Below are 16,277 nucleotides of genomic sequence, written 5' to 3'. Positions count from 1 at the left end.
GTAATCATCCTCCTTGCCATGTTTTTCCTTTCATTAAAAAGGGAGGCAGAAGGATCCCTGGGTGGCGCAGCGGTTTGGCCCTGCCTTTGGCCCAGGGCGCGATCCTGGAGACCCGGGATCGAGTCCCACATCGGGCTCCTGGTGCATGGAGCCTGCTTCTCCCTCTGCCTATGTCTCTGCCTCCCTCTCTTTCTCTCTCTGTGACTATCATAAATAAATAAAAAATAAAAAAATAAAAAGGGAGGCAGAGATTATGTCAGGTTTATTTGCCAGACTGACCTGGCCGAGATCTTCAATAAATATTAGGTGAACAGATTATGTGACTTTAAATATTTACACACAATCACCCCTATCTCCAAGTCTTTTATAATATATTCTAAAGGCGACATCTCCATTGAGATGTGGAGTTTCTCTATTGAGATGTGCTTCTGAACAAGCCCTAAGGCCCTGGCTTCTCACTTGCACTGCAGAGTGTAAGTAAAGCTGAGGCCGTGGTCCTTGTCTTCGGGCCAGGTACACTTCGGAGAATCCATCCAGCCAAACCCCATCTTCTACATGGCTTCTCTGTCCTTGGACACTTTGGCCCCCAGGTCCTATGGATCCATACCTGACTCTCTTGTTCTTGGGAATTTGTGGTCAGATCTGCTGCTAATGCCCACCGAAGTCATTCACAAGGAACTAATTTCATGAGAGCAGAGAGCACACCTGACCAAAACCAGCGTAAGCGCAGCACAGTGCCAGGCACATAGGTAATGAGTTGGTTAATGACTCCATTTCTGGTTGCTACCCCTGCTTCTTCTGGGAATGTCTGCCATTCCTATGTTCTCACCCTTTTGGCCACAAGACTCTTGGTCTAGTCCTGATCTCCAAGCCCTGGAATGGGAGCTGTCATTCGTATGATGGACAATGCATTGACATTTCAATAGAGATACTTCTAAGCCTCTTGCTTGGAATTGGATGATAAATTCCCAGTAACATTTCCAGGAAGGGATAGTTACACATATGGGGTTTGAAGAGATTTCTCAGGAGTCGATGGCATTAGGAACTCAAATATGAAGGAGTAGAGAGGAGAGTTATTCTGGAAGGAAGTCAGTGTTCTTCATTCTTCCTCAATATTTCTGGTCAATTCAGTGATTTTTTTTTTCCTTTGCGGGGAGGCAGAAGGGATGTACTGCTGCTTAGATGACGTTCTCATAGGCAAATGACTTTGGTGTGTCTGGTGATGTGGGGGGAGAGTGGGGTTTCTCCATCTGTTAGGCAGATATAAAGAGGCAAATTGCTGAGGTAGGAGGGCGCTGAATCCCACCAGGAGACCCCGCCACCCCAGACACCCTTCCTTGCCAAGGTCACCCATCTCAAATCTCTCACTGTAGAGAAACTATTACTTAAGGTTATACCACATCTGCTTGCTGAATGCTTAGTGAACTGAACTTTACTTCCAATTATCCTATTACTTTCCTACTATTATGCAAACTGCTTTGCTCATCTTCATCCTTTCTGACCCATTTGGGAGGGGAGATGGGAAGATACCATTGCTTCTGCCAAGTGTGATCTGTGAAGGAATAAGCTTTAAAGCTAGCACATTAGTAGCATAACCCGGGAGATGTTGCAAACCAGATGTAACATAGTTAGACCAAAGAAAAGCAGCAGAAATCTCTCCTGCCTCCAGCTTACTGGTGGCTCAGAAGCAAGCTGGAGTTGTCTCCCCGGCAATCCTCCTCTCTGAGGCCCAAGCCTTGGACTTTCCTCCATCCAAATCCTCAGGATCCTGCTGATTTTCCTGATCATCCCTAGCTAGAACCTCTCTCCCTCTCTATTTGCTCCATATTACCGCATTCAACTCCTAAAACATAATTATCATTTATTCCATATATTCTGTGTAACCCTAAGCAAAGGGAATGGGATGTACTGGGGAAAATTTTTAATATCAGAGAATATGAAATCCCTGGGCCCCAACACATTTTCAGCTAAGCTTGCACCACGAAGAGATGAGACAAGTAAGGTAAATCTCAGCTCTAAAGTTTCTTACCTTTGGGGGTATTTGCACAGAGAAATAAAGTGTATTTGCAGAATTTTCTTCTGGAATACAGTTCTATTAAAAAAAGAAAAAAGAAATCATAGGGTCATCTAGACAAGCCCAAAGAGACACCCAGAATCCAGAAAAGAGAAAGCAGAGATGGGAGGATGGCCAAGGAGGAAGAGAGGTTCTGGGCCAGGAATGAGGACAGGGAGGGACTCTTGTTGGTGAGTGCTATCATAATGATTAAAACCTTTTTTTTTCAAGAAGCAACTGCCTGATTTTTAAGCTGTGTTGTGTTTAAATAAATTTGAAAATGTCTAAGGTATAGAAGTCCCATGAGCTATGAGCAGCCTAAGGTGTTTGGAGGATAATTTGAAGTAATATTGCTAATGTTGCAAGTAAGCTTTTCCTTTGACCTAAATGGCCCTCGGAGCAAATATGTGAGGATGACTGATGGGTCAAAACAACAAAACTACAATGACAGCAACAGCAAAAGCTCCTTCCAGGCTGGAGAAAAGTATCCTGGGTCCATGACGTTTTTTTCCTGAACATCCAGGATAGTTTTGTGGCCTCTTGGGAGTAGGTCTTGGGCAGAGAAGAAGGAGGATGGTGATAAAGCAATCCATTTTGACATAAGCCAGGCTGGGTGGAGCCCAGAGCAGTCTCCCCTGTGAGGCAGAAAGGAACTCTCAGGACACTAACAGCTTCAAAAGGAAGTGCAATGTCTCCTCTCAGAAAGGTTGTAGGTAAGCACAGGAAGATACAACCTGAGACACCAAGGGCTGCACTGAAGCTGGCTTGCTGAGGCCCCAAAGTGCTTTTATTTCTTCATTAAATGGGCCAGTGTAGAAAAGTGCTCTATGGCCTCTATGGAGCTAGCCCGGCTGGGGCTACTGTGATTCCTGGGGGGCCTTTTGAAGTTGTCTGCCTAGGTCATGTCTCCAAATTGTCTTATTATTTGGGTTTCTTTAAACTTATGATCTTCTTTTCAAAGAGTTTCCTTTGAGTTGACCATGTGTTTGCTTGTTTCAGCTTGGTGTCCCGCACCTAGAAAGCCTTGATTGTGGGCCTAAAGCAACCGTGGGCCCCAGAAACGTCTCCTGATGGAAAAGGCATCTCCACAGCCAGTGGTCTGACACCATAACTCAAACATGAGGCCAAAGTCACACTTCTCTACCTGCTGTCCTTTGCAAAAGGAGTTTGGCCTGTTGAGTGGCCCTTGTGAACTGCAGAGGGGAGAGGCCCATAGATTACCTTAGATAGATCCCAGGGTGAGCATTATTGGCTGGGTCAGACCCAGGGGCTCAGAACCAGAGGTCCCTGACTCTGGCACAGGAAAGTATCCATAAGGACTTGGGGAGACACAGATGTGTTGGATTTCAAGGGCTATACATCCTCATAATCCATGTTGCTCAAGTCCACAGAGAAATCTTAACTAAAGCAAGGAGGGTCTTAGGAAGATCAGGCCCCAGGAAAGATGGCAAAGGACTCACATTAACACAACTGATTGTGTCATACACTGGGGTCTCTCCAGAAGGGGGATAGTAGTTAAGAATTTCCTGATGAGTATCCATTCCCTTCTTCTCTTCAATGGACTCTGAAAACCAAGGTGGGAGAGAATCAGAGCTGGCCCTCCTCTGATTCACCACCTCCACCAGCCTACCCCCTGGAAGACCCACTTAGAATGACTGCCATGCTGGCTTCCCTACAACTGAAGGGTATTCTGGGACATGGGACTTTCAGGGCTACATGCAGGAAAATCCCACAATGAACTGGTTACCGTGGTTACTTCACTATCCAAATTCTGGGTGAAGGCAGACAAAAGGGGAAGCAGAGAAAGTCAGAAACACTTTCAGAGTGCTTTCAAGAGGGAGGAAAGATCTTAACAACTGCAATTTATATGCAACTGGTGCTTAGGTCCCTTCACAACACCTCATATGGACAGTATTGGGGGAACTTGAGAAGACAAATCAACAGGGATGTGGAGCATGGGGTTTGGCATGGAAAGACAGACAGGCCTGTTCAGGAGGAATGTGTCTAGACTGAGGTGGGAAGTAAAGAGACGTCTCTGGAATTTATTCAGTGAGGAGGACTGGGTCTGGTTTGAGGGCTCTGACAGGGCAATTGGAAGGGCTGGCTGGAGTGTGTTGGTCTCTGGGACCTCAGAGTTGGAGGCCCTTGTCTCCCGGGTCAGAGGGGCAGTCAGCAGTGTAGGGCTTGTGTCAACAGGAGGACCACAACTTCCCTCTGGGGGAAGGGGAGGGGTGGGCACTGGAGAGGGAACTGGGAGGACTTCGGACTTAGAAGAGAAGCACTCCCTTACTCCAGAATTAAGGAGTCAGGATGACTGTGCTTTCCTTGAGGACAGAGAATGTGGCCGCTTCACTTAGTGCCTCATACCAGGACGGGCACACAGTTCAACATGTATTTGTTGAATAGATGAGGGAACAAATGCATGAATGAGGCTGAAAGCAAAAATAGTGCATGCTCTACCTTTTCTTCTTTCTCTCCGCATAAACAGAATAAATGGCACCAGGGTAAAGGCAGTGAGCATGAAGAGCAACGCCCCCAGGAAGTACAGGACCACGGAGGATTCGGAGTCATCAGCAGCACCTTTAAAGAGAGAATCGGTGGAGGCACAGGGATGGGAGAGGAATCAGCTAGGGAAGACGACCCAACTATTGGAGCAACTGCCACCATCCTCCCAATGGGATGACTTCCCAGGGGCCTCCAGGTTTCATGGGCTGTTCCGATGGGGACCAGCAGCTGGAGAAGGTATAGGTCTTGAGACAGAGGCCCCTGGAGAAAGAGAGGAGACAGTCACCTTCACAGAGCTTCCAGGCAAAGACAGGATTTGAAGAATTGCTGCTGATGGGGTTCCTGGCCACGCAGATGAAGGTCATGCCCCCTTTCCCCAGCCTCCAGGATATGGGGAGGATGGAGCCATTATAGGACTTATTGGCTGCCTGCCCCAGGGACTCCCAGCTGTAGGTCACATCCTCTCCTCCCTGGTCCACGAAGCAGGTCAAATTAGTCACACAGGTGCCATTCTCTTTGTTCTGCAGACCCATGGTAACCTTGGGCTTTGATAGGTGCTCTGCAAGAGAAATGGACAACCGAGAGTAGAAACTATGCTCTTTCTGAATTATTCTTGTACACCTTAGACCTGGGGTGCAGAATCTCTGGGGTGCTCCAGAGTGGAGAGGAAGCAGCAATTCATAGCAGAATTCTCATTCTTATCTGGGAAGCGGAACTGTCTAGGTCTACCTTCCCACAGCTATATAAAAGTATTAATAATAGCAATAGAAATAATGATAATGCAACAAGAACACAGCTGCCATTTTCGAAGCAAAGCTATATGGCCAGCCTCGTGCTAGATGTATTTTAAATGGGAGCTAATTTTATGTTTTTTAGACGCTCCCTAGTCTTATGTCTGCAGGCTTCCTTGAAGAGACTTTCACTTTATGCTCCAGGAGCGAATAGTGTGGGGATAATATTTCTGATCCTCCTCTGCTCATTTTTCTCCCCGAGAGGATGAGCAATTGGTTCATGGATGAGATGGTGAGAATCTGACATCCAACATCATTTCATTACTACATTTCTCTCTACTTTGAGCTCTTAAGATTGCCGTTTAAGTGTGATTTGCCCTTTCGCTCTCCCCTGCCTCGGTTGACTGCATAATGCCTGCTCTCTGTTCCTTTCAACATGTCTATGTGGAGGACACACCTGGTCCAGGTACATGGCCCACCTCTTAAGGGCAAACCTGGAGGCCCATCTCTGCGTGTCCCTGATCCTGCAGCTCAGTTATTTTTATAACTTGTTGAGTAATTGTTCATCTTCCCTGAATGGGCTCCAAGGTCTAGACTTGGGGGAAAATATTTCTCCTATCTAGTTTCACCAGAAAAAATAAAGATGATATTTTTATCTTCCTTTTGATTCTTGTGTGGATTTCTCAATTGGCTGGAAACTGTAGGGAAGGAGGTGTAATTGATGTTTACACACAATAATCGTTCTAAGGTAGGTATCCCCTTCCTCCTCATTACAGATAGGGAAACCAAGTTTCACAGAGCTTAAGTAGCCTGGCTAAGGCCATGCAGTCAGTAGGTGGAGAAGCCAGCATTTGACTTGTGTGATCTCTGCTTTCCCTTTCACCCATCCTCTGCACTACATTGCCTCTTGCAGAATAGGAAGGGGCCTTAGGGGTCAACTACATCTACTTCATCCACGCAGGAGTTCCCTCTTCCACATTCTTGCCAAGTCTCTATCCAACCTTTGTTGGACATCTCCAATATCAGAGTGTTTACCACTTTATGAAGGCAGTCATCCACCTTTGGAACTGATTCTGCTCACCATAGACACGCAGCCCATACCGCTGGCTGAAGGGCTCTTTGAAGGAAGAGCTGTATATCACCACGTAGTAGTCACCCGAGTCACTCTTATTCAGTTTGCTGAGCTTCAGGGAGTAGTTTCCATGTAGGAAATCCACCCTTTTCTTATTATGACTGTGGGTCACTATGACATTGGCTTGTCTGTCTGGCGTTCTTGGTTGTATGGTGATGAGGGGGGTTGTGTTGAAGGTCCAGACAATGCTGTCAATCTGAATTCCTGGGAGCGTCAGAGGGAAAGTCACAGACCCACCAAGGTCACCAACTAGCTCCTTCAGAGCTCCAGAGGTTACTGGCCCTGCAGACACAGAGAACCATAAAGTAAACCTAAGTCGCCGCCCTTGCCACCAAATTACTCACCTGCTTTGGGTCTTGGGAAGGTCCCAAGAAACTCTCTGGGGCCAACCCAACTAGCCCTTGGGAAGCCCTTTGAAACCTCACTCATGCAAAGGCATTGAAGTCAGAATGCTTTGCCTGAAAGGAGGAACTACAGGTGAACCCACCCCTTCCCAGAGACCTCAGGCTGGAAAGACCAAGCTCTGAGGTAGCTCATGAGGCCAGCTTCATCTTGGATAAGTTCCTGTTAGGGGACAAGTGGGGAGGTTTTCATCCAAATCCCCCTTTGGGACTCCAGATTGCTCCTGGGAGTGCTGATTTTTTTTGGGGGGGGAGTACTGATTTTGATGCAGATGAAGAAGCAGCAGCTTGTCTGTTAATGGGGGCAATGGTTCTCAATTAGAGATCAGGACACTGGGGAGGGAGCTCTAAGTTCCTAGTGATAAGAGCTTGGAAACTTACAGGTGTTTCATTTTCTGTTTTCTGATAAATTAGAGTGCATTTGAGATCATCCTTAAGTAAGGATTTCACTCACTGGAATTTCTGTGTCCTTTCTTAAGTGGAAAGCCAAAGCATGAGTTACTGGATGCTTTACAGTATGCCCAGACTGACTCATGATGCTTACCCCCAACTATTAGGAGTTGTAGTAGGGGTTCACTTCGCTGAGAAATTTTTGTTTCACCACAACCTTAATTCACCTCAAAAAGTACGATGTATAAACAACTGCCACTGGTTATGTGGTTCTGGGTGGAAAATAGTCAAGAATAGCTGTGGAAAAAGCTTCCAAGAGTAGCTCACAGAGCATTTCTAGTGAACAAATACAGGGAATGAATCTTCTACGTGTTAAGATCTGAGGGACAGACTCATGATAGCACAGAGCACAAAGGGAATTTAGATAGGGGCTAACAGCTTAAAGCATCTACTGTGATCTCATTTAACTTTTAAAACAATGCTTAGAGGTAGGATTTTTAAAAACAAATATTCTCCTCTTACAGAACAGGAACCTGAGCCATAATGAGTTAAATGACTTGCTAAAAGTAATAGTCTAGTAAGAGGCAGAGATCGCATCAGTACCCATAGGATCGAGGCCTCATAGGTCATCACTTATAAATGAGAAAACCAAATAGCAGAGATTGAAAGAAAGTATTCAAGGATCAAAAATAGCGGCAAAACTAAAACCAGAACACATTTTGTTTATTTATTCTTAAAAGTGTGCTCCATACAGGTACAAAACCCAGTTATTTCCCCTTCTACCTCTTAACATATGGGTCATGAGGAAATTTCTAAGAGCACAAAAATGAGGAAATAAAGAAAAAAAATTTTTAAGTCATTTCTACACCCAATGTGGGGCTCAAACTCACAACCCCGAGTTGTGAGTCAAGAGTCACACGCTTTACCAACTGGGCCAGCCAGGGCCTTAGGAAAATCTTTTTAAAATCTAACAAAGTAACCAGGCTATCGGCTCCTGACAGTTGTATTGTAGTGAGGCAGCTGCTGGGCTGCGCCATGACTTTTGTAGGCTGTATTCACTTTTGCCTTAGTTGGCCCTTCATCCATAAAAAAATACTAAAAATTATATTTTATGACTGCACTGGTATAAAAATGGATATAATGCCAGCTAGATTCATTATTACATATTATTATTATTACCATATTCATTTTTCTTCTGATTTTGAAAGAAATTCAAACTACTGTGGGCATTGTGCCTAACTGGCTCTGTGTGATTAACCAAGTATCCAGGTTCTATTTTGTGTCAAAGCTGGATCCGTTTATATATATATATATATATATATATATATATATATGATTTTTTAAAAATTTTTATTTATTTATTCATGAGAGACACAGAGAGAGAGGCAGAGACACAGGCAGAGGGAGAAGTGGGCTCCATGCAGGGACCCCAACATGGGACTCGATCTGGGGTCTCCAGGATCACACCCTGGACTGAAGGCAGGTGCTAAACCGCTGAGCCACCAAGGCTGCCCTATATATATGATTTTAAAAAATTTATTTATTCATGAGAGACACACAGAGAGATAGAGTCAGAGACATAGGCAGAGGGAGAAGAAGGCTCATTGTGAGGAGCCTGATGTGTGACTCGATCCCAGGATCCCAGGATCACACTCTGAGCCAAAAGCAGATGCTCAACCACTGAGCCACCCAGGCATCCCTATATATATATATATATATATATATATATATTTAATTGAAGTATAGTTGACATACAATAATTATATTAGTTTTAGGTGTATGATATAGTAATTCAATAATTCCATACTTTATGCAGTGTTCACCATATAAGTGTAGTCACTGTCTGTCACCATACTACGTTATTAGAACATTACCGACTCTATTCTCTGTTCCTTACTTTTCATGTCTGTAACTTCTTTATCTCATAGCTGGAAGTTTGTACTTCTTCATCCTCTTCACCTATTTCACTCTTCACCCCCCTCACCCCTTCTTCCCTCTGGCAACCATCAATTTGTTTTCTGTATTTATGAGTTTATTTCTGTTTTTTGTTTGGTTGTTTGTTTTAGATTCCACATCCGAGTGAAATCATACTGTATTTGTCTTTCCCTGTCTGACTTATTTCACTTAGCATAAATACCCCGTGGGTCCATCCACGTTGTTGCAAATTGCAAGATTTCATTCCTCTTTGTGGCTGAGTAATATTCCATTGTGTGTCTAACCCACGTCTTCCTTATCCATTCATCTATTGATAGACACCTGGGCTGCTTCCATATCTTGGCTATTATAATAATGCTGCAGTAAACATAGAGATGCTTATATCTTTTGGAGTTAGGGTCTTAATTTTCTTTGGGTAAATACCCAGTGGTGGAATTACTGGACCATATGGTATTTCTATTTTTATCTTTTTGAGGAAACTACATACTGATATCCACAGCGGCTGTACCAATTTACATTCCCACCAACAGTGAGCTAGGATTGCCTCTTCTCCATACCCTCACCAACATTTGTTATTGCTTGTCTTTTTGATATAGCCATTCTGACTGGTATGAAGCAATATCTCATTGTGGTTGATTTGCATTTCCCTGGTAATTAGTGATGTTGAACATCTTTTCATGCATTTATCGCTCATCTCTAGACATAGAAATTTTCTTTGGAAAAATGTCTGTTCTGGTTCTCTACCCATTTTTAATTGGAGTATTTGTTTTTTTTGGTGTTGTCTTACCATAATATTTTCTACCACCCTTGCACTGATGCAACTCATATCCTCTTCTAACAAAAGACAAACTCCTGTACTGTCCTATGCAGGGATCTAAAATTGCTTCACTAGGGATTTATTTTCATAGTTTCTGCTAAAACCCAGCTACCCTGGCAAGAGTTCCCAATATAGTTGCTATGTATTAGGGTTGAGTATATGCTAAACATTTATTATAAAGATTATGCCTAACACCTAAAGCAATCCTGAAATCTAGGAATTTTGATCCTTTTACACAGGGATCAACAACCTATATAGTCCATGGGTCAAATGTGGCCTGCTGCCTATTTTGTTAAATGAAGGTTTATTTGAATACAACCATGTTCTTTCTTTTAACCTTTTTTAAAAGGTTTTAAAAATTATTTATTTATTTATTTATTTATTTATTTATTTATTTAATATAGAGACAGCTGGAGTGAGGAGGAGCAGAGGGGGAGGGAGAGGGACAAGCAGACTCTGTGCTGAGTGCAGAGCTTGATGTGGGGCTCCATCCCATGACCCTGAGATCATGACCCTAAGATCATGACCTGAGCTAAAACTAAGAGTAGGAGTCCCAATTGACTGAGCTACCCAGGTACCCTAGGACACAGATATGTTCTTTCATTTCTATATTATTTATTGTTGCTTTTCCACTACAAATGCTGAGTTGAATGGTTTCGACAGAGGTTATATTGCCTGCAAAGCTTAAAGTATTTACTATCTGACCCTTTACAACAAAAATTTGTTAACTTTTGATTTGATGAGGGATGCCTGGGTGGCTCAGCGATTAGGTGCCTGCCTTTGGCCCAGGACATGATCCTGGGGTCGTGGGATCGAGTCCCACGTCGGGCTTCCTGCATGGAGCCTGCTTCTCCCTCTGCCTGTGTCTCTGCCTCTCTCTCTCTGTGTCTCTCATGAATAAATAAATACAATCTTTAAAAAAAAAAAAAACAACTTTTGATTTGATGAGAAAACTGAGATTCAAAAAAACCTAAATAACTTGTCCAAAGGCACAAAACTAGTAGGTGATGATTCAAAGATATAACCCAGTGTCACTCCAGCTCCAGAGCCTGGGGTCTTTCCACTATGGCTCACTTTGAGGGCCCTGGGGCATTTGTGCTAGCTCCATCCCTCTCTCTCACTCCTCTTCAGCAGCAAGGGCTCAGGTGTCAATTCTGAAGCCCTTGGGCCTTACAGAATGCAGTTTTCCCCTCATGTTCTTTGGTGACCTTCCTTCAAGCACAAGCTACTCTACTAGTGCCCCAGAGAAAGGGAATCTGATGCTACCAAATGTTGACCTAGTCCCTTGATTACAGTTTTGGAATTTTAACCAACTTTTTCTGCTAAATTTATCTCCAAAAGTACTGGCTTCCCCCCTGGGTAAATACCTTTCTTGGCAGCTGATTCCCGTTTTCAAACATTTCTGCCCCCTGCCCCCCATAATTTATCAGTCAGTGCATACATTCTTTGGATCCCTTGAGACTTTTTCAAGTCATTCTGTTAAGGAATCGGATTTTTCAAAAAGTTGCTCCCCAGCATCTCTAATACTAAAGCAGGATGGTTTCCAGTTGCTCTGTCTTTGATCATCTCAACAGCTATCAAAACAGACCCAGTACATGCTACAAAGTCAGTGTCAGTTTGAATTTCTGACTGATCAACTAATGTTTACATCCTTTTACTTCAACATAAGGTGAATAATTTGCAGTCTAATAAAGACTGGTTATCACTTGGCCCCAAAGAGGTGTAATCTTGGACTTTTAACACAAGGTTTGGGAAGATTGGGACACCTGAGGGGCTCAGCAGTTGAGCGTCTGCCTTCAGCTCAGGGCATGATCCCAGGGTCCTGGAATCGAGTTCTGCATGGGGCTCTCTGTGGAAAGCCTGCCACTCCCTCTGTCTATGTCTCTGCCCCTCTCTCTCTCTCTCTGTCTCTCATGAATAAGTAAATAAGATCTTTGGGAAAAAAAAAGGTTTGGAAGGTGTTTAAGCTGAAAAGATGATAGAGCTGCAAGGATGTGGCTTTAGCGTTACAGCGTGTGTGCACACACTTAGGCTAGGGGCAATCATTTTTTTCGCCCCTTCACACATGTGGTGCTATATCCTCTGGGTGAATGTCAAGACAGAGGTGACTGTTAGAGGGATCTAGAAACAAGAGGCTTCTCCAAAGCTGAACTGAAGTTCCCCGCTCTGTGGCCTACATAGATCATCCTGTCTTCATTCAGTCATTCCTTCTGAATTGTGAGGAATTCACACAATTGATGAATTGTAAGAATTGATCTTGTTCCATATTTGTGCCAGGCACTGTCTAGGAGCTGAGGATATAACTAGGGAGCAACACCATCCTGATCCTGTACTCATGGAATTAGGAGATAGTCATTAAATAAGTGGCTGTATGGGTTATGAAAGGGGATGTAGTAGGCACTGGGGGAACCTACAATAGGGAGACTGAATACGAACCTTTGCCAGGATTTGGGGTGGATGAAAGTGTTTCAAGAAGTACAGAGCCTTCTGCCACACAGTAGGAAGTGGGAGGGGAGGGCTAGGAGCAGTGTTATGAGACAGGCCTTGAGAAGGCTTCTCATTTTTAATTCTCATTTCCCCAACGATGGCTAGAAGTGAGAAACAGAGATTTCCCGAGGCTTCTTTGGATGGCTTCTCAGCAGAATGGGCTTCTCAAAGGTGGCCTGGAACTTAATGCCTATAGACCAATCATTTACTGGCTAATTCAATGCAAAACACTATGTCCAATCACCATGCATGGTGAGATCTCTTGCAGCAAGAGTTCCCTGCCAACTTGCTTTTGGAGGTGGAGGGAGCTGGAGCAGGAGACCCTCTGGCTTCCGTCCTGACCAAGACTCAGATATTTTGGCATCAAAAAGTCAACTGTAAGATGCTCTTCATAACAGGAAGGGAAACACAGCTCCTCCCCTTTGCCACCTCCTTTTCCTCTGGGTTATCACCTCCTCCTCTTCACCTGTTCCCCCACAAAATGCAAGAATTGAGTGGAGCAAAGGAGCCAAGTTAGGAGGATGGGACATCATTAGTACAGCCAGAATCAAGAGATGGTACCCAGGAGGAAGACTTCACGGTAGGGGAGGCTGTAAAGCTCACCTCCTGCTTGCCAGCCTGGTCCCCAAGCACCTCTACCAGGATGCAGTGCCTCCCTTAGAATGTACCAGCATATCATAGCATCTCATGGAATGAGATGGAAACCAGAGCATCTCAGAGCTGGGAGAGGTCTTAGGAACTACTTAGTCCCATCCCACTTCACAGGTGAGGAGACTGATGCTTCAAGGGTCACAGTGACATGCTCTAAGTCAGTGGAGCCAGGACTCCTAAACAGGGCTTCCCAACGTATGCCCCCAACACCCCTGAAGCCTGTAGCACCACCTCAGTGTGTTTCTGAAGAGCTTAAAGAAAGTATTGGGGGCAAAGATGGGTGATGGGGTGGAGGCTCAGAGACTCTTTTTCCATCAAGGAGGCTCTGACTCTATACAGTAATTTACACATTTGATTCTGCATAAGATTTCATTTCATAAAAGCAAACTCCTGCTTGAGAAAGAAAAAAACAATTTTGGAGACTACTGCTTCTTACCCAATTTCCCCGTGACTAATGTACCATGGAGAGAGAATTTTAAATCAGCACCACGTCTGGTACACATGGAACAGAGGTTTGCAAACCTCTCGATATGCCATATGCCTTTGCAACACTCCAGCCCAGCCCTAATCCACCACGTTCATGTACAAGCTCCCAGTGCTCTGTCCCTCACTCATCTCCCTCTACTCCCTCTTGTCTCTTCTGGTCCTCTCAACACCTCCCCAGTACCTGCTCATCACTTTTTTTGTTCTCCTTTTATTGTCTCAACACCACTGCATCACTTGATCCTCACAAAAATCTGTGAGGAGGGGTGGGAAACACAGATTATTGTGCCTATTTTCCAGATGAGAAATAGAGGCTGCAAGAGCTTCTCTTTGGCCCTTCTGAACTCAGCCAAGGTGGTTCCCTGTTGGTATATCCACATCCTGGAGATGGAATGACCTGCTCTTCTTGGGCATTTTCAATCTGTAGTTACCTTGGTCTCAGGTAGCTGGAGAGGTAAAGAATGTCAACTAGCTTTCCTGAGGAAGATTCAGCTAAACTACACATTTACTGAATACTTCTCCAATATCAGGCATAGCATTAGTGAATTTGGTGTGATGGAAAGAACACTAGCTTTGGAAACTCAATCTCGGCTCTACTTTTTAGTGTCTGTATGATCTTGCCCAAGATACTTGACCTCTCAAGCACCAGTTTCTTTATGAAAGGATAATAATGTCTATCTTTATAGATGTAGACAAATGCCTTGGACATAGGCAGAACTTAAAACACATGATTATTACTATCCTATATGTCTCATTTAAAACATAGTAATTCTGGAACTTCATTTTCTGTTATGTGCTTGTGTGAACCAAGGATCAGAGGCTGAGTAACTTATCCTCCATAATAGCTACTGAGTCAAATCCAGGAGTCCTTGTTCAAGGCCAGGGACTTGCCCATGGGAGGCTCCACTGCCCTGCCCATGGGAGGCTCTAGGACAGTCTTGGACTCCTTTCAGCCGTGGGAGGTGTACTTCACATGCTATCCACAGCCTTCTTGAGCAGAGCACACACACACCTACCCTGCTGCCCACAGTTTAGGTTTCAGGTAGGCACCTGGGGTTTTGAAAAGCACTGCTGTGTCCTTCCCATGTCACCTTCAAGTTCCACTTCTGATCACTGTTTCTATTCAGGGAGTGGTTTTTAAAATAAAAACCTCTAGGGCCACTTGCTTAGAACCAGGTTCTTCCTAAATACGCAAAACTCTTTTGCATTCAAGGAGGTTAAACAGTCTGCAGATGCTGAACCCTTGGTGAGGCCAGGTGGTGGGGGGTAAAGGACTGGGAGCGCTGGCTGACTATGTGGTCTTGGGCAGGTCAGTTGGGCAGGCTGAGGCACACATAAACATAGCAGCCAAGCCCTTAGAGGGAGACCTCATGGGTACCCCATGAGTTTGGTGACCAGAGAGATATTTCTAAATTACGGGGCTCCAGGTCCTTCCTGAGAACCCTGAGGAGAGTAAAACCTTCAAAGACTCGAATTCTTGTGACAGGAACAGAAGTCTTCATAGAAGACTATGAAGTCTTCAGTCCTTCATAGTATTAAAAATAAAATACCTACAATATGAGCAGGTTTTCTAAGTAGAGACTGATTGAATTATTTGGGTTAAGAGAGAAAATTCAAATGTTTCCTTCCATTAATATCCTTGTTATGCATAATCATCTAAATATATTTCTAATATATTTCTAAATATATACTTATATATACTTATAAATATGTTTAAGTATAAATATTTAAAATATAGGTATATATTTATAAATAAATAAATATATACCTGTATGATCTCAGTTTGATTTTAAAATAGTCCTCAAAGGGAAGGAAAGAGGAGGCCCAGGGAAGAAAGCATTCTTTATTTAATTGATAACAGGATCTAGATTAGAATACAGGTCTTTCTAATACCCAATACCCCTTCTTTCAGCCATTCCTTCCTGGGACAGTCGAAGGAGAGTGTATGCCTAGAGTTATTCATTCTTAGTATTTTCTTCCTTTCTTGTGATTTAGAGACCACTGATTATAGAAAGATATTAGATGAAGTAGCAGAGCTACCTGAGTTGGACCAGAGTCCCAGAGTAGACCCAGAAACCTAGAGGTATACATCAGGATAGGGAAGGCACTCAGGAGAATAGGAGGATCTGGACTCACCTGTGAGCTGGAAGAGGAGAAAGAAAATGGTGAAGTGCGCTGGGGGAACAAGCATGTTGTCCTCTAGATGTCTGTCACTAAAATGAACTATTTCCTTCTCGCAGTGCTCACATCCCTTCCCTTACCACTTGCAAGTGTAGGAGGAGTCATGAAAATGAGAAGTGTGAACAAACCATTTGTATTTTTTCCAATGCTTCTCTTACTTGCTAGTTTTTGTTTTTTTTTAAGATTTTATTTATTTATTCATGAGAAACAGAGAGGCAGAGACACAGGCAGAGGGAGAAGCAGACTCCATGAAAGGAGCCCGATGTGGGACTCCATCCCGGGTCTCCAGAATCCCACCCTGGGCTGAAGGCAGCGGTAAACTGCTGAGTCACTCAGGCTGCCCTTCTTAGTTGCTAGTTGTAGGTGGTCAATAAGGGATGGAAAAATGAGTTGAATCTCAAAGGTGATGAAATACCTCATTTTACATATGAGGAATCATTGGCTCAGAGATGCTAGGAATTGACCAAGGCCATACGGTCAGTCTTCTCTGCTACATTATATGACCTCTCAG

At 44.0% G+C, this 16,277-nt stretch overlaps 1 protein-coding gene across 3 annotated transcripts; it reads right to left on the bottom strand.

Annotated features, from left to right (window-relative positions):
* Nucleotides 1-245: 245 nt before the first annotated feature.
* SLAMF7 (SLAM family member 7) lies at nucleotides 246-15,842 on the bottom strand. Of its 3 annotated transcripts, XM_072814399.1 has the most exons (7): nucleotides 15,722-15,842; nucleotides 6,371-6,703; nucleotides 4,845-5,117; nucleotides 4,514-4,633; nucleotides 3,514-3,617; nucleotides 2,030-2,092; nucleotides 246-1,250 (listed from the first exon to the last, which is right to left on the bottom strand). In XM_072814399.1, exons 1-7 carry the CDS (start codon nucleotides 15,774-15,776, stop codon nucleotides 1,179-1,181), a joined length of 1,020 nt encoding a protein of 339 aa, XP_072670500.1. In that variant the 5' UTR covers nucleotides 15,777-15,842; the 3' UTR covers nucleotides 246-1,178. The 3 variants fall into 3 exon arrangements, with proteins under 3 accessions (XP_072670500.1, XP_072670501.1, XP_072670502.1); XM_072814400.1 differs by lacking the exon at nucleotides 3,514-3,617; XM_072814401.1 differs by lacking the exon at nucleotides 6,371-6,703 and having other exon boundaries at nucleotides 15,722-15,796.
* Between the last annotated feature and the right edge of the window lie 435 nt (nucleotides 15,843-16,277).

This window comes from Canis lupus, chromosome 38 (assembly GCF_048164855.1).
Source record: "Canis lupus baileyi chromosome 38, mCanLup2.hap1, whole genome shotgun sequence".
Classification (NCBI taxonomy): Eukaryota; Metazoa; Chordata; class Mammalia; order Carnivora; family Canidae; genus Canis; species Canis lupus.
Note: the sequence above shows the minus strand (reverse complement) of the source record. Positions and strands in the feature narration are given on the sequence as shown.

Coding starts and splice junctions, on each gene's coding strand:
- SLAMF7 (XM_072814399.1), bottom strand. CDS start 15,776: ATGCTTGTTCCCCCAGCGCACTTCACCATTTTCTTTCTCCTCTTCCAG. Junction 6,704..15,721: donor TCTCCTCTTCCAGCTCACAG/GTGAGTCCAGAT, acceptor CTGTGTCTGCAG/GGCCAGTAACCTCTGGAGCT. Junction 5,118..6,370: donor GTATGGGCTGCGTGTCTATG/GTGAGCAGAATC, acceptor TTTCTCTTGCAG/AGCACCTATCAAAGCCCAAG.